At 37.5% G+C, this 18,707-nt stretch overlaps 1 protein-coding gene and 1 long non-coding RNA gene across 4 annotated transcripts in view; one reads left to right on the top strand and one right to left on the bottom strand.

Moving 5' to 3' along the window:
* The window catches only part of ZFYVE9 (zinc finger FYVE-type containing 9), a 219,099-nt gene that overhangs the window by 171,451 nt on the left and 28,941 nt on the right, over window positions 1-18,707 (top strand). For all 3 annotated transcript variants that reach the window (XM_060624561.2, XM_060624560.2, XM_060624559.2), the window contains one exon: window positions 2,255-2,359. In XM_060624561.2, coding sequence (XP_060480544.1) covers window positions 2,255-2,359 — 105 coding nt within the window. The remainder of the gene's footprint in view (window positions 1-2,254; window positions 2,360-18,707) is intronic.
* LOC132672460 (uncharacterized) lies at window positions 760-4,726 on the bottom strand. Its single transcript, XR_009607524.2, has 3 exons — window positions 4,581-4,726; window positions 1,128-1,236; window positions 760-806 (listed from the first exon to the last, which is right to left on the bottom strand). It is a non-coding gene; the product is annotated as an uncharacterized LOC132672460 (long non-coding RNA).

Below are 18,707 nucleotides of genomic sequence, written 5' to 3'. Positions count from 1 at the left end.
TTGTGTGAACCTTAGTTTTGCCATATTGTACATTTAATGTTATAAAGAACTGTGAAATTGTTTTCCAACATGCCTGTAGCAGTTTACATTCACAAGTAATATACAAGAATTCTTTTTTTGCCCAGTATTTATTTCTTTTTTGTTTTCAATTTTTACAATTCCAGTAGGAGTTTAGTGGTTTTAACCTTTGTGATTTTAACTTCTATGCTTCTTAAGATGAGTGATTCAGAGCATTTTTCATGTGCTAATTTGCCCTCTTTATATCTTCTTTAGTGAATACTCAGATTTTGCCCATTTAAAAATATGGTTGTTGTTTTCTTGTTGAGTTTTGAGAGTTTTTCATGTATTCTAAATGTAAGTCCTTTGGTAGATTTGTATCATTTGTTATATTTTCTCCTAGTCTATGGTCTCTCTTTTTATTCTGTTAACAGTGTCTTTCACAGAACAAAAATATTTCATTTTGTTGAAGTATAATTTATTAATTTTCTATGGAGCATGCTTTTTATATGATATCTAAGAACTTATTGACTAGAATGACATCACAAATATTTTCTCCCATGTTTCTTTGTAGAAGGCTTATGGTTTTATTTTTATGCCTTATATTTAGTTCTGTGGTTCATTTTTAGTTAAATTTTATGATTGTGAGACATTGTTAGAAACCCTTTGTTCATATGTCCAATTGTTTTAGTACCATTTGTTAAAAAGACTATCCTTTCTTCATTTACTCGCCTTTACACCCTTATCAAAAGTCAGTCGACATACCTGTGTGGATCTACTTCTTCCTTCATTCGTAACTTTATCCAGGCCTGCATGTGGATGAAGACAAAAAGAGTCACCTATTTACTGGTCTTACTTAAATTTTTTTTTTTAATATTTATTTATTTTTGAGAGACAGAAACAAAATGTGAGCAGGAGAGGGGCAGAGAGAGAGAGAGAGGGAGACACAGAATTGGAAGCAGGCTCCAGGCTCTGAGCTGTCAGCAAAGAGCCCAACACGGGGCTCGAACCCACGAACCGGAAGATCATGATCTGAGGCGAAGTCAGATGCTCAACCAACTCAGCACCCAGGCACCCCCGGTCTCACTTTAGATTCATGACCAATACCATTAGGAAACTCTTAGACCTACCTGACAATCTTTCCTGGTCCATAACACATTCCTATTCTCATGTTTTCTCAAATTTCCAGTGTCTCCTCTCCTTTTCTCACTTTTTGCTGATGTCCCAGCCCCAGTTTCCCTGAGTAAATAGAAGCAATCAGAAGACAATTTTCACACGGTTATATCCAACTTACCCGTATCTATACATTTTCATTTCTTAGTTTCTTTGGACACCTTTCTTTCTTGGTTCTTCTCCTGCAGCCTTCTGACTTGCTACCTTCCCTTTCCCACTGTGTTCTGCCTCTCAGTAAATGGCAGTCTTGTAGTTGCCCAGTCCATATAATTCATAATCATCTTTGATTTTGCTTTTTTTTCCACATTCCATATTCAATCCGTGACAAATATTCTCAGTTTCCCCTTCAAAATGTACCCAGAAACTGATAACTTCTCACCACTTTTTGAATTGGTAACACTTTGGTCTAAATTATCACTGTCTCTTGCCTGAATTATTTTTGTTACATTTATCTCATCTCCTTCCTTCTATTCTTGTTCCCTTACCATCTATTTACGGAGAAGCCGGAGAGATCTGTTAAAATAGGTCAAAAATCTCACAGTAAAGGCACAGGTGTTTGTGGTGGCCTCCAAGACCATATGAAATCTAGCTGTATGCTGTCACTTTGACATCAGCTCCTTGCACTCTTCATCACTTTGCTTCGGCCACACTGGCTGTGGTGTGTGTATATGTATGTTTTACCCTACAAATATTCATTGGGTGCCTAGGCTGTTCCAGGCGTTTGGGATATAACAAGAAGAAGACAAGTGAGAGTCCATACCTTCTTGGAGCTTACTTTAGAGGGAAGAGGCAGGTAACATCCAGAAAATGTTAAGTGGTGTTAAAGCAGAATAAGTATTCAAATATTTGTTTAATATAATACGTAGAGGGTATATGCAACTGGTCTTCTTCCTTATAAGAGTTTATAGTCTAATTGGAGAGCTAGAATATACACATGAGGGTTTTCATTATACATTTCCTTATTATTTAAATAAATGAGTTCTTTTAATTTTCACATTCTTTCCTTTTGTTCTGATTTTACTACTATCAGTCAGATCTTACCATTGATGAATTCTTTATTCCATTTCAATCTGCTTTTTCCCAGGACTTCAGAAATTACCAGTATACATTGCCAGTAGTTCAAGGTCTGGTGGTTGATATGGAAGTTCGGAAAACCAGTATCAAAATTCCCAGCAACAGATACAATGAGGTAAGATTTACCATGAAGGAATGTTTTTCATTGTTAAATACATAATTGAAGATGAAAAATATTGTTATTATATGTAAATTTCATTTTTTAGTTAATTGACAGTGAAATCAGCTCATAATACTGTATGACTTAGATTAAGGATGAGGAATTTCATGACAGAAAATCAAGATGTTATATATGTGATTTACTTAGTCATTAGATGTATCATTGATTGTGCTTTTGATAATCAGCGACAGATTTACATTTTGATTAAGGTATAAAATTAACTTTATATCTGTAATATTAGTGGTGGGATCTTTTCATTTTCCCCTCTTATTGTAAGTATACCTTGTTTTGGACTATACTTAACGTCTAACCATTAACTCCCAAAATGAATTTTAATTAAGGTTTCAAAAGCAAATGAATGTTTTCGTCTTGAATTAAGCTGTGTTTTGTAACTAAAATGAAATTTTGCATGCTACACATACATTAACAGAATTATGTAAACTATTCATTGCCTATTTGCCATGTGAAGCCTTTCTTAAATTTAAATTTCTTAAAATCCGTTCTAAAATGTCCAATAGTATTATCATTGTGGTTTAAAAGAAAAATCTTAAAAAAAAAAAAAAAAGAAAAGAAAAATCTTATTTTGAAACTTAGTTTGTTATAATAATGGTTAAAATTTGTTGTTTTATTAGACAGGATGGAAACTTCCCAATTACTCCTTCCACTATTTCCTGGTATAAAGTAATTTCCTCCTTCCCTCTCTTTTTTTTCCATTTTTTTCCTTCTTTCTTTTTTTCCCCTTCGTTCAGCCTTTTATCCACTTATTCATTTGTACATTCGATAAACATTTTGTACTTTCTCTTAGAATCACGTAAATGTCTTACTGGATTTATTAATTTAGGGCTTACCATTATGAGAACAACCTATGTGACGATTTTACCTATGGCATTTAGTGCAATGACTTTTTTCTGGACACTAGAAAATAGTAGCTAGAATGTGTGCTTTATTTATTTATTTTTTTTACCTGTGATACAATTAGCAGATTTTATTTGTGAGATAGTCCTATCTTGGAATATCAAACACTATTAGACTAGGTTAGGTAGAGTCACATCTTTAAAATGAACTATTTTTATATATTTGTGCCCTAAATACTCTTAAAAGAGATGCTTTGAAAAAACATTTATTTCTCAAATTTGAATGTTTATTATTTCACATTCATTAAATATATTCTGTGGTGTGAGATACAAAGATGAATAAGAACATTATGCTTGCCTTGTGGCAAGAAGTTGTGGCATATTGTCCAGAAGTAAGATGATCAGATGTCATCCTCAACATCCTTGGTGTTTACAAGATGGTGTTTTGTATTTGTTTATAAAGGTACATCTGTAAAAAGCTGTGAGGCCTCCATAGTTTTTTCAGTAACACCTAGACATTTATGACAACTGCCATTAATATTATCTGTCTTTATCTGTCCCCTAGGTTTATGGTTGTGCAGGTTCAGATATCTTTTTTCAAAAACAGTAACTGTATTTCTTATTCTTTATTACAGTTTGTTTTCAATAAAGTTTACCAGCTATAAATCACTTATTTTTCTTATCTGATTTGGCAGACTGATTTCCTTCTAATTCAGTTTTTATTTCAAGTCATATTTTATGTTTGTTTATTTCAAGTCTCACTTTTTTTCTCTCACAATTCTTCGACATTTGAGTTATGTTGTGGCTAATAATTCTGCTTCACTTTGTAGTTGAAAAGGTCATTTCTTTTATTCATGGCATTATTCCATTTTTCCTCTTACTTATTATTCTTTGTTGATATCCATAGTCTTCCTTATTCTCTCAATTATATTCTCTTTTGCCCTAAAGCCTTTGCACAAGCTATTTCCTTATTGATGCATACCTTCCCTATTCATTACTTATCTAACTCGTACTCATTTTTCAGGAATCAGCTTAGATGACATTTTGTCAGATAAGCAACTGGGGTAATTCTCCCTGTTATAAACATCTCTAGATTCTACACATTGTTTGTGTAATGCTCATTACATCTGTAATTGAACCTTCTTCACTGTTTTCTCTACCAGACTTTTATTTCCATGAGGAACTATGTCTGTCTTGTTTACCACTGTATCATTAGCAGACTGCCTAGTAAAGAATAATTGTACAAAAAATATCTATTGAATGAAGACATGAAACAGAACTAATATAGATAAAACAATACAAAAATAAGTACTGAAACTTACTGCAATTTTACTAAAGGTTTAGAGAAAGGAGAGCTCTGGTAAATGCAGCAGTCAGGAATGTTCCTTTACTTCCAGTTGATCCTGAATCCTTAACAGCCAGAGCAGCATGTTCCATGGAAGACATGTTTATAAATGTTCATGTAAATAAGTGTAAATGAATGAAAGATTTGAACTGGACAATGAATGCTATTTAGGCACTAGAAAGAGAAGGGTGGAAAATAACAAGTGAAAAGGGTGATAGATGCCTGCAGAAAATAAGGCTGGAAATCCCCCCAGAATGGACATGTCTTGAAAGGAGGATAGAAGACAATAGCCTGCCCAGTAAAGAAGAGGCTAAAGTAGACTAGGAGAGATCACTTCTCGGTCTTCTGTCTAAGATCAAGTGTAAAGTAGACTAGGAGATAAAGTTGTGCCAAGACACTGCTGGGTTTTCAAAAGTCTTCAGAAACCAGGCAAAGGAATCTAGATTTTAATATGGCAATCTGTAAGTAGATTTTATAGATTCTGAAGCAGAGAAGTGACTTAAAGTGAGGTTTAGAAAACTGAGCTTTGGCAGCTATATGTAAAAATGTAGAGAGAGGGGGCCACTAAGGAAAGACTTTAAGCTTAAAAAGCTAGAAGATAGTACTTCTGACATCATGGAAAATGGAATCAATGAAGTGGTCTTTGTATGTAAATTCTCTAATCTCCTTCATCAAGGCCATTCAAGCTCTCGGTTGGTTTAGGTAACTACTCATGTTCTAATGATGAGATTTTTTCTAATTACTGTGTTAACTAACATTTATTGTTAGTTATATTAAGTTTAACATTATAACATTTAGTGAAGGTATATTATTTAGCAGGCACTATGTATTTCTACACTATTTCTGTAAAATTAGTATGTTCAAAGATGTTTTAATAGATGAGGATATTAAGACAAAGAACTAGGAAGTGGTAGCACCATAATCAAACCCAGGCAGTCTGATTCCACTGTCCTCACCTCTAGCCATTATACTAAACTGATTTTTATAGACATCAATTTAACAATTATCAATAGGATTTTAGGGCTGATTTTAGGGTCTTTATAGAGGCAATCAAATTTAATGAGGCCATTAGAATGAGCCCTAATCCAGTATAACTGATGTCCTCATAAGAAGGGGAAGTTTGGACACAGACATTCATAAAGATGATGTAGAGAGACAAGGAGAAGATGAGCACCTACAAGTCAAGGTAGAACAAATCCTCCCTTTACAGTAAAGCCCTCAAATGGAACCAGTTCTGCCAACACCTTGATTTTGGACTTCCAACCTCCAGGACTGTGGGACAATATATTTCTGTTGTTTAAGCCACCCAGTTTATGGTACGTTGTTACAGCAGCTTTGTGACACTAACACATTGGTTTGCTTTAAATAGCTAGATGTCACAATGAAGTAAGTAAAACAAGAAAGAAAAAGGGCAGTGGGGCAGAGAAGATGAGCTCTGTGATTGCTCTACTTTACTGTATGGTGTTTCCAGGCCATAGTGCAGGTAGGGGAAACCAAAACTGAACCTAGAGGTTTCCCTGAGTTGAAGAGACAGAGTTGAGAATGGGGGAAGGTCATGATGATTAGAATTTGCAAACAAATTACTGGAAATAAAAGAAATCTGGAAATATGCTGGTGGTTCCCACTGTGTCTTCAGCTGACTAGTATATCAGTGTGTGTACGTGAGAAAAGCACTGGAAAGGTACGGGTAAAACACTTCTCACAGGGCCAGACATAATTTGTATTCTTTTTTTTAAAATTTTTTTTTAACGTTTATTTATTTCTGAGACAGAGAGAGAGACAGAGCATGAGCAGGGGAGGGGCAGAGAGAGAGGGAGACACAGAATCTGAAATAGGCTCTAGGCTCTGAGCTGTCTGCACAGAGCCTGACGCGGGGCTCGAACTCACGGACCGCAAGATCATGACCTGAGCTGAAGTCAGATGCTTAACCAGCTGAGCCACCCAGGTGCCCCCATAATTTGTATTCTTACCAGCTAGAGTGAACTAGAGGCACATTGTCTCTACTGCTCCAGGTTATTCATAAATTCAGGCTGCTCTGATCCTACCTGTCAAACTTAAAAGAAAGCCTTAACAGGATCAGGGCATGAACATGTTAAGGACATACATGGAAAATAAAAAGAACCAAGTCAGACTTCAAGAAATGAAAATGACAATGAAATGAAAAATATACTGGATGAAATTAAGGGCAGACTAGACACTGCTGAAGAAGAAATTAAAATTAGTAAACTTAAAAACACAGCAATAGAAACTATCCACAATGAAACACAAAGAGGAAAGACTGAAAAATTAAATGAACAGCACATGATTGAGCCGTGGGATGTTCGTCAGCCTGCCTCTGTAATTGAAGTCACGAAAGGAGAGGGGAGGTGAGTAAATAAATATTTGAAGACTCAGTGATCAAAAATTTTATAAACTTAATGAGAAGTATAAATTTACATGTTCACGAAGCTAAATGAGTTCCGGTTGCAGAAAACATGATGAAAACTACATTAAGGAACATTATAATCATCTTAAATTGCTCAACACTAAAGCTAAAGAGAAGAATCTTAAAAGCAACTAGAGGGGGAAAAATGCACATTTTATACTGAGGAAAAAAATATAAGAATAACAGCAGACTTCTTATCAAAAGAATTCAAGGCACAAATCAGTGCAGTGGATCTTTAAATTACTGGAAAAAAACCATCAACTTATATTTTATAAGTAGTAAAAATATGTTTCGAAAGCAAAATGCTTTTTTAGAAATGGAAGAGCTAAAAGAGGCTATTACCAATAGACCTATTGTACAAGAAGTGTTAAAGGAAGTCCTTCATGGAGAATACCAAATAATGGAAATCAGAATCTTCACAAAGGAGTGTAGAGCAACAGAAATGGTAAATATGCAGGTAAATATAAAATCTCTTTACAAGATCATTGTTTAAAACAAAAATAGAAAAACATATTGTGAAGTTTATAACATATATGGAAACAGAATGTATGACAAAAATACCACAAAAGCCGGGAAGGGGGAATGAAAGTATACAGATGTAAGGTTCTTATATGATAAAAGATATGGTATAGTATTACTTAAAAGTAGATTTATAAGTTAAAGATGTGTTGTATAAACTCAAAAGCAACCACTAGAAAAGCTAAAATAAAGAGGTATAGCTAATAAGACAACAAAGAAGATGAGCTAGAATCATATAAAGACTGAGAAAGAAGAAAAAAAGAACAACAGGAGATGGGACAAATACAAAAAAAAAAAAAAAAGAAGATGTTAGATTTAAATCTAACCATATCAGGGGTGCCTGGGTGACTGTCAGTTAAGTGTCTGACTCTTGATCTCAGCTCAGGTCATGATCTCGTGGTTCATGAGATGGAACCCTGTGTCAGGCTCTGTGCTGACGTGTGGGGCCTCCCTGGGATTCTCTCTCTCCATCTCTTTCCCTCTCTTTCTCTCTCTCTCTCTGCCCCTCCCCTGCTCATGCTCGCTCTCTCCCGCTCTCAAAATAAATAAACTTTAAAAATTGTATAAATCTAACCATATCAATAATCACTTTGAGTAGAAATGGTCAATTAAAAAGGCAGAGATTGTCAGGTTGGTTAAATAAGCAAGAGTCAGCTATATGCTGTGAATAAGAAAACCACTTGAAATATAATGACACAAATAGTTTAAATGTAAAAGGATAAAAAATTATATACCATGATAATATTAATCAAAAGAAAGTTTGAATGGATAGGGTAATATCAAAGTGTATTTCAGAATAAAAAATATTACCAGGGATAAAGAGGCATATTTCATAATTATTAAGGGATCAGTTCATCAGAAGGATATATAACAGTCCTAGATATTTATGCATTAATAACAGAGCTTCAAAATGTACGAAACAAGAATTGATAATACTGCAAGGATAAATGGGCAAATCCATGACCATATTTGGAGATTTCAGTAGCCCTGTTTTAATAACTGATAGACAGAAAATCATCAAGAATATAGAACACTTGAACACATTGTCAACCAATCTGACTTGAGTGTTTTAGAACACTCCACCCAAGAGCAGCATAGTGCACATTCTTTTCCAGCAAACACAGAACATTACAAGGTAGACCATATTCTGTGTTGTAAAGGAAGTTCTGGTAAGTTTTAATTGATCCAAATTATACAAAGTATGGTCTCTTACTATAATAGTATTAACTTAGAAATCAGTATCAGAAGGATATCTAGAAAATTCCCAAATATTTGGGAAAATATACACACTTTTCAATAATCCATGGGTCAAAGAAGTAACCTAAAGGAAAATTAGAAAATATTTTGAGCTGACTGAAAATGAAAATATGGTATATCAAAATTTGTGGGATGCAGCTAACACAGTGGTTAGAAAGAAAGTGATAGCATTAAACTTTTATATTGGGGGGCGGGAAAGACATTTTGAATCAATGACCTAATCTTCTACCTTAGGGAATTAGAAAAGGAAAAATAAAATACAAAGTAAACAGAAGAAAGAAAGTAATAAAGACAACACCAGCAATTCATAAAGTAGGAAACAACAACAAAAAACAAAACAAGAAAAGTGAAACTACAAGCTAGTTCTTGAAATTGGTTACATTGACAGACTTATAGTCAGACTGATGAGGTAAATAGCCAAAAGCACAAAATGCCATTAATGAGATGTGAGAGAGGTGGTTATCACTACAGGTCCTGTAGACAATAAATGACAAGGATATATTATGAACATATTTGTGCCAGTAAATGTTCAACGTGGGCAAAATGGACAAATTCCTTGAGCATCAAACTTTCATGTCACTCTTAAGAAGAAATAGATAACCTGAATAGCCCTGTATCTACTGGAGGAATCGAATTTATTGTCACAGACCTTCCCACAAAGAAAAGCACAGGTCCAGATGGCTTCACTTATGACTTTTTCTAAACAACGAAGGAAGAAATAACACTAGTTCTGTACAAAAACTCTCAGAAAATAGTTGAGGAGGGAAACTCATTCTGTGAGGCAAGCACTACACTAGTAACAAAACCTGGGGGGTGGGGGGGGGGGAGGATTACAAGAAATGAAAATTACAAACCAGTATCCTTCATGAAGATAGTTGCATAAATATGTAACACATTGCAGAGGAGGAGCTAAGATGGTGGAAAAGTAAGAGGGCCTTAGTCTTGCCTCCTCCCATGAACCAGCTAGATAAAAATATTAAATCATTCTGAACACTCAAGAAATCTGAGGACTGAGAGAATAAACTACACATCTAGAGGTAGAAAAATGGCCACGTCATTAAAGGTTGGAGCTACAGGGAGTTGATTCGGGGGAGAAAATAATTGCAGGTGCCCCAGAGGGGAGGAAGCCCTGGTCATGGAAAGAAGAGTGAGAGAGAGAGGGAAAGAGTGAAAGCAGTACACAGGGGATTGCAAAAGAAGAACTATTCGCCAAAACCATTGCGAAAGGGAGAGAGGCTAATTACCACAAGCTTTCATAAGCAGTGGAGCTCAAAGTCTGGTTTTAGGAATCCATGTCATCGCCAGGGTAGTGCCTGGTGGGCTTAGTGGTGCTCCTGTGGGGAAGGCTGCCCGGGAGTTGGCAGTGTGGTTTGAAGATCCCCTGGGTTGCAGGGCAAGAAGCAGTTCCCCTTCTTGGAGTGTGGTGGCATGGCCTCTCTGGAGACAAAAGAGCTGGCAAGCACCAATGTACTTCCCTGTTCATTAGCATAGGAACAGAGACACCTGCTGAGGCAGCAGACCTTGCTGCCAGCTCTTGCAGTGCTTTACCATACATTCTGAATTGCTGCGTGGTTGTGCTACTGCTTTTCCGGGACAAACCAGCACCGGCCACAGCACCGCAAGACCCTCCCCCAGAGGATCAGTGTGGGTCTGCACCAAGTGGGTTGCTAAAATTTGGAGTTTTGAAACACACACCTGAGATAAAACACAGAAGTACTGTGCTGCCTGGAAGGCAGACAGCTCAAACAAAGGGTGAAAGCAGGAATCTAATGGAAGCCAGAGACCCAAGAGGGGAGATTGTTTGCTCTTTTGTCAGGGCTTCATGAAGAGTGGTGGGCATAATCTCCCTATTCCAAGGATAAGAGAGCAGGGTGATGCCATTTCCTCCTGCCCATCAGCAGTGACCAACTTCAGTAAGCAGCACAGTGCTCCTCCCTCCACCCAAGTGGAGGCTGGAACCACTTACACCAAGCCCTGACCCCCCTGACCTCTGCAGGTGCATCTCCACTAGGGCAAGTCTGCCTGAGAATCAGCACAGCAGGCCCAACCCCCAGAAGACCCAGAAGACCCCATAAATCCCTCACACACCAAGTGAACTGATCATAGAATGCTGCAAAGCTTCAGTTCTAGGGGAAATATGATTTACCTTCTTTTAACAAGCAGACCAAAACACATCTAGTTAAAGTTTGCCACACAGTGGACAAGGTTGAAACACTCCCCATGGCAGGCAGGAAGAAACTCTGCAGAGGACTGATCTGAGGGAAGGAGCAGCCAAAACACAGCAGCAGAGTGCTCACTCTGAAACACCTCCTGAAGTACCAGGCCCAAGACAGTATAGAACCTCTTCTTAATATAGCCATTGCTCTCAGAAGCAAGAATATAACAGGCTCTCCTGACAATCACACAAAAAAAGTGACCTAGACAAAATGACAAGATGGAAGAATTCACCCCAAAAGAAAGAATAGGAAGCAGAATGTCCAGGGATTTAATCAAAACAAATGTAAATAAGATACCTGAACTAGAATTTAAAACAACAGTCCTAAGGATATTAGCTGGGCTTGAGAAAAGCATAGAAAACACTAGAGAATTCCTTAGCGCAGAGATAAAAGAGCTAAAAACTAGTGAGGTCAAAGTAAAAAATGTTGTAACTGAGATGCAAAACCAACTGGATGCAATGACAATGAGGATGGACAAAGCACAGGAGTGAATCAGTGGTATAGAAGATAAAATTATGCAAAATAATGAAGCTGAAAAGAAGCAGGGGCGGGTAGGGGAGGGAAGTATTAGGTCATGAGTGTAGACTTAGGGAACTCAGCAACTCCTTAAAGTGTAATAACATTCGTATCATAGGAGTCCCAGAGAAGAAGAGGGAAAAAGATGGCAGAAGGTTTATTTGAGCAAATTATAGCTGAAAATGTACCCAATCTGGTGAAGGAAACAGACCTCAAAATCCAAGAGGTGCAGAAAACTCCCATAAAATTCAACAAAACCCAGCCCACACCAAGACATATTGTAGTAAGATTCACAAAATACACAGACAAGGAAAGAAACCTGAAAGCAGCAAGGGAAAAAAAGTCCTTAACCTACAAGAGAAGACAGATCAGGTTCACAGCAGCCCTGTCCGCAGAAACTTGGCAGGCCAGAAGGGAATGGCATGATATGTTCAACATTCTGAATGGGAAAAATATGCAGCCAAGAATACTTTATCCAGCAAGCTGTTATTCAGAATAGAAGAAGAAATAAAGAGTTTCCCAAACAAAAACTAAAGGGGTTCATGACCACTGAACCAACCCTGCAAGAAAAATTAATGGGGGCTCTTTGAATGGGAAAGAAAGACCAAAAGGAACAGAGAACATCACTAGAAACACCAACTTTACAGGTAACACAGTGGCACTGAATTCATGTCTATCAGTAATCAACCTGAATGTAAAAGGAATAAATGCTGTAATCAAAAGACATAGGGTATCAGAATGGATAAAAAAAAAAAAAAACACAAGACCCATCTATAAGCTGCCTACAAGAGACTCATTTTAGAGCTAAAGACACCTGCAGATTGAAAGTGAGGGAATGGAGAACCATCTATCATGCTAACGGACATCAAAAGAAAGCTTGAGTAGCCATACTTATACCAGACAAACTAGATCTTAATTTATTTTATTTTTATTTTTTATGAATATAATTTATTGTCAAATTGGCTTACATACAACACCCATTGCTCATCTCAACAAATGCCTTCCTCAATGCCCATCACCCATTTCCCCCCTCTCCCCGCCCCCCCGCCCATCTACCCTGTTTCTTCTCTGTATTTAAGAGTCTTTTGTGGTTTGCCTCCCTCCCTCTCTTTTTGTAACTATATTTTTTCCCCATCCCCTCCCCCATGGCCTTCTGTTAAGTATCTCAGGATCCACATATGAGTGAAAACATATGATATCTGTCCTTCTCTGGCTGACTTATTTCACTCAGCATAGTACCTTCCAGTTCCATCCACGTTGCTGCAAATGGCATGATTTCATTCTTTCTCATTGCCAAGTAGTATTCCATTGTATATATAAATCACATCTTCTTTATCCATTCATCAGTTGATGGACATTTAGGCTCTTTCCATGATTTGGCTAGTGTTGAGAGCGCTGCTATAAACATTGGGGTACACATGCCCTTATGCATCAGCACTCCTGTGTCCCTTGGGTAAGTTCCTAGTAGTGCTATTGTTGGGTCATAAGGTAGTTCTATTTTTAATTTTTTGAGGAACCTCCACACTGGTTTCCAGAGCGGCTGCACCAGTTTGCATTCCCACCAACAGTGCAAGAGGGTTCCCATTTCTCCACATCCTTGCCAGCATCTGTAGTTTTCTGATTTGTTTATTTTAGCAACTCTGACCGGTGTGAGGTGGTATCTCAGTGTGGCTTTGAATTGTATTTCCCTGATGATGAGTGACGTTGAGCATCTTTTCATGTGTCTATTAGCCATCTTGATGTCTTCTTTAGAAAAGGGTCTATTCATGTCTTCTGCCAATTTCTTCACTGGACTGGGCATTTTGGTTATTGACTTTGGTAAGTTCTTTATAGATTTTTGGATACTAGCACTTTATCTGATATGTCATTTGCAAATATCTTTTCCCATTACGTCGCTTGCCTTTTAGTTTTGTTGATTGTTTTCCTTTGTGGTGCAGAAGATGTTTATCTTGATGAGGTCCTAATAGTTCATTTTTGCTTTTAACTCCCTTGCCCTTTGGAGATGTGTTGAGTAAGAAGTTGCTGCGGCTGAGGTCAAAGAGGTTGTTGCCTGCTTTCTCCTCTAGGGTTTTGATGATTTCCTGTCTCACATCTAGGTCTTTCATCCATTTGAGTTTATTTCTGTGTATGGTGTAAGAAAGTGGTCTAGTTTCGTTCTTCTGCATGTTGCTGTCCAGTTCTCCCAGTACCATTTGCTAAAGAGACTGTCTTTTTTCCATTGGATGCTCTTTCCTACTTTGTCAAAGATTAATTGGCCATACATTTGTGGGTCCAGTTCTGGGTTCTCTGACAAACTAGATTTTAAACCAAAGACTGTAACAAGAGATGAAGAAGGGCACTATATCATAATTAAGGGGTCTATCCATCAAGAAGATTTAACAGTTATAAATATTTGTGCCCCCAGTGTGAAGCACCCAAATATATAAATCAATTAATAACAAACATAAACTCATTGATAATAATTAGACAATAATAAGTAGGGGACTTTAACACCCTTCTTAGAGCAATGTTCAGAACATCTAAGCAGAAAATTACCAAGGAAACAGTGACTTTGAATGACACACTGAACCGAATGGACTTTACAGATATATTCAGAACATTTCATCCCAAAGCATATACACATTTTTTTCTTTTTAAATTTTTTTTCATGTTTATTTATTTTGAGAGAGAAAGAGAAGAGAGGGAGGGAGGGAGGGAGGGAGAGAGGGAGAGAAAGAATCCCAAGCAGGCTCCTCACTGTCATTGGGGAGCTTGACATGGGGCTCAATCTTATGATGAACTGTAAGATTATGACCTGAGGAGAAATCAAGAGTCAGAAGCTCAACCCAGGCACCCCTATACACCCAGGCACCCAGGCACCCCTGGGCCTGGCACCCAGGCACCCCTATACATTTTTTTTCTAGTGCACATGGAACATTCTATAGAATAGATCACATACTGTGTCACAAATCAGCCCTTAACAAGAACGAAGAGATTGAGTTCATACCATGCATGTTTTCAGACCACAATGCTATGAAACTTAGTCAACCACAAGAAAAAATTTGGCCAGACCGCAAATACATGGAGGTTAAAGAACATCATACTGAAGAATGAAGGGTTAACCAGGAAATTAAAGAAGAATTTAAAAATTACATGGAAGCAGAGTTCCTTGGTGGCTCAGCTGGGTAAGCATCAGGCTTCAGCTTAGGTTATGATCTCAGTTTGTGGGTTCAAGCCGCACATCAGACTGTGTGTTAATAGCTCAGAGCCTGGGGCCTGGTTCGGATTCTGTGTCTCCCTGTCTCTGCCCCTCCCCTGCTTATGCTCTGTCTTTCTCTCTCTCTCTTAAAAATAAATAAACATAAAATTTTTTTAATTACATGGAAGCAAATGAAAGTGAAAACAACAGTCTAACACCTTTGGAATGCAGCAAAGGCAGTCCTAAGGGGGAAGTGTCTTACCTTAAGAAGTAAGAAAAGCCTCTAACCTAACACCTAAAGGAACAGCAAATAAAGCCTAAAGCAAGAAGAAGGGAAATAATAAAGATTAGAACAGAAATAAATGATAACAGAAACAAACAAACAAACAAACAAAAAGCCAGTAGAACCAATGAATGAACTAAGAGCTGGTTCTTTAAAAGAATTATGAAAATTGATAAACCCCTGGCCAGACTTATCAAAAAGAAAAGAGAAAGGACCCAGATAAATAAAATCACAAATGAAAGAGGAGAGCACAAACACCACAACAGAAATAAAACAGTCATAAGAGAATATTGTGAAAAATTATATGCCAACAAACTGGGAAATCTGGAAAAAATGGATAAATTCCTAGAAATATACAAACTACCAAAACTGAAACAGGTAGAAATAGAAAATTTGTGGGGCGCCTGGATGGCGCAGTCGGTTAAGCGTCCGACTTCAGCCAGGTCACGATCTCGCGGTCCGTGAGTTCGAGCCCCGCGTCAGGCTCTGGGCTGATGGCTCGGAGCCTGGAGCCTGTTTCCGATTCTGTGTCTCCCTCTCTCTCTGCCCCTCCCCCGTTCATGCTCTCTCTCTGTCCCAAAAAACAAAACAAAACAAAAAAAAAAAAAAAACGTTGAAAAAAGAAAATTTGAACAGACCCATAACTAGCAAAGGGATTCAATCAGTAACAAAAAAATCTCCCAACAAACAAAAGTCCAGGGCCAGATGACTTCCAGGGGACTTCTACCAAACATTTAATAAGAGTTAATACCTATTCTTCTGAAACTGTTCCAAAAAATAGAAATGGAAGGAAAACTTGCAAACTCATTGTGTGAGCCAGGATTACCTTGGTCCCCAAACCACACAAAGGCCCCACTAAAAAGGAGAATTACAGGCCAATATCTGTGATGAACATGGATGCAAAAATTCTCAACAAGATACTAGCAAATTGAATCCATTGGTACATTAAAAGAATTACTGAGAATAAACCTGGACCATGTTATTACACAATACACAAAAATAAACTCAAAATGTATGAAAGACCTAAATGTAAGACAGGAAGCCATCAAAATCCTAGAGGAGAATGCAGGCAAAAATGTCTTTGACCTCGGCCGCAGCAACTTCTTACTCAACACGTCTCCGGAGGCAAGGGAAACAAAAGCAAAAGTGAACTCTGGGACCTCATCAAAATAAAAAGCTTCTGCACAGTGAAGGAAACAATCAGCAAAAGTAAAAGGCAACTGACAGAATGGGAGAAGATATTTGCAAATGACATATCAGATAAAGGGTTAGTATCCAAAATCTATAAAGAACGTATCAAACTCAACACCCAAAAAACAAATAATCCAATGAAGAAATGGGCAAAAGACATGAATAGACACTTCTCCAAGGAAGATATCCAAATGGCCAACCGACACGTGAAAAAATGCTCAACATCACTTATCATCAGGGAAATACAAATCAAAACCACAATGAGATACCACCTCACACCTATCAGAATGGCTAACATTAACAACTCAGACAACAACAGATGTTGGTGAGGATGTGGAGAAAGAGGATCTCTTTTGCATTGTTGGTGGGAATGCAAGCTGGTGCAGCCACTCTGGAAACAGTATGGAGGTTCCTCAAAAAAACTCAAAACAGAGGGTGTGATACAGGTTTCAAAGGGACACATGCACCCCCATGTTTATAGCAGCACTATCAACAATAGCCAAAGTATGGAAAGAGCCCAAATGTCCCTCGATGGATGAATGGATAAAGAAGATGTGGTATATATATACAATGGAGTATTACTCAGCAATCAAAAAGAATGAAATCTTGCCATTTACAACTACATGGATGGAACTGGAGGGTATTAGGCTAAGTGAAATTAGTCAGAGAAAGACAAACATCATATGATTTCACTCATATGAGGACTTTAAGGGACAAAACAGATGAACATAAGGGAAGGGAAACAAAAATAATATAAAAACAGGAAGGGGGACAAAACAGAAGAGACTCATAAATATGGAGAACAAACTGAGGGTTACCGGGGGGGGGGGTTGTGGGAGGGGGGTTGGGCCAAATGGGTAAGGGGCACTAAGGAATCTACTCCTGAAATCATTGTTGCACTATATGCTAACTAATTTGGATGTAAATTAAAAAAAATAAAAAATAAAATTTAAATAAATAAATAAATAAATAAATAAATAAATAAATAAAAGAATTATTGACCAGAATCAAGTGGGATTTATTCTTGGGCTGCAGGGGTAATTCAGTATTCACAAATCAATCAGTGTGATATACCACAGAAGCATTTGACAAAGCACAATATCCATTCTTGATGAAAACCCTCAACAAAATAGGTATAGATGGAGCATACCTCAACATCATATAGGCAATATAAGAAAGGCCAATAGCTAATATCCTCAGTGGGGAAAACCTGAGAGCTTTTCCTCTACGGCCAGGAACAAGACAGGGATGTCCCACTCTCACCATTGTTACTTAACATAGTACTGAAAGTCCTAGCCTTAGCAATCAGACACCAAAAAGAAATAAAAGACATCTAAATTGGCAAGGAAGAAGTCAAACTTTCATTATTTGCGGATGACATAATACTCTGTAGAAAACCCAAAAGACTCCACCAAAAAATTGCTAGAGCTGATACATGAAATCAGTCAAGTCACAAGATACAAAATCAACATACAAAAATCTGTTGCGTTTCTATACACCAATAATGAAGCAGCAGAAAGAGAAATCAAGGAATTGATCCCATTTACAACTGCACCAAAAACTGTAAGATAGCTAGGAATAAACCTAACCAAAGAGGCTGTACTCTGTACTCTGAAAACTATAGAACACTTATGAAAGAAACTGAAGAGGACAAAAAGAAATGCAAACACCTTTCATGCTAATGGATTGGAAGAACAAATATTGTTAAAATGTCTATACTACCCAACGCAGTCTACATATTTAATGTAGTCCCTATTAAAATACCACCAGCATTGTTCTTTCTTAAAAAAATTTTTTTTTTAATGTTTATTTAGTTTAGTTTTTTTTTTTTTTTTTTCGAAAGAAAGCACAAGTAGAGAAGGGGCAGAAAGAGCAGAAGACACAGAATCCAAAGCAGGCTCCAGGCTCTGAACTGTCAGCACAGAGCCCGATGCTGGGCTCAAACTCATGAACCATGAGATCATGACCTGAGCTAAAGTTGGACACTTAACCAATTGAGCCACCCAGGCGCCCCTCCCCAGCATTATTCACAGAGGTAGATGGAACAATCCTAAAATGTGCATAGAACCACAAAAGGCCCTGAATAGCCAAAGCAGTCCTGAAAAAGAAAAGCAAAGCTGGAGGCATCACAATTCCAAACTTCAAGCTATATTATACAGCTGTAGTGATCAAGACAGTATGGTACTGGTACAAAAACAGACACATAGATCAATGGAACAGAATAGAAAACCCAGAAATGGACCCACAACTGTATGGTCAACTCATCTTTGAGGTGAAAGCAGGAGAGCAAGAGAGTATATCCATTGGAAAAAGTCTCTTCAACAGATGGTTTTGGGAAAACTGGATAGCAAGATGCATAAGAATGAAACTGGACCACTTTCTTACACCATATACAAAAATAAATAAAAATGGATGAAAGACCTAAAGGTGAGACAGGAAACCATCAAAATGCTAGAGGAAAACAGAGATAGCAACTTCTTTGGCCTCCTCCAGAGCAATTTCATACCAGACACGTTGCT

The sequence above is a fragment of the Panthera onca genome, chromosome C1 (genome assembly GCF_046562875.1).
Source record: "Panthera onca isolate mPanOnc1 chromosome C1, mPanOnc1 haplotype 2, whole genome shotgun sequence".
In the NCBI taxonomy this organism is placed as follows: domain Eukaryota; kingdom Metazoa; phylum Chordata; class Mammalia; order Carnivora; family Felidae; genus Panthera; species Panthera onca.
Note: the sequence above shows the minus strand (reverse complement) of the source record. Positions and strands in the feature narration are given on the sequence as shown.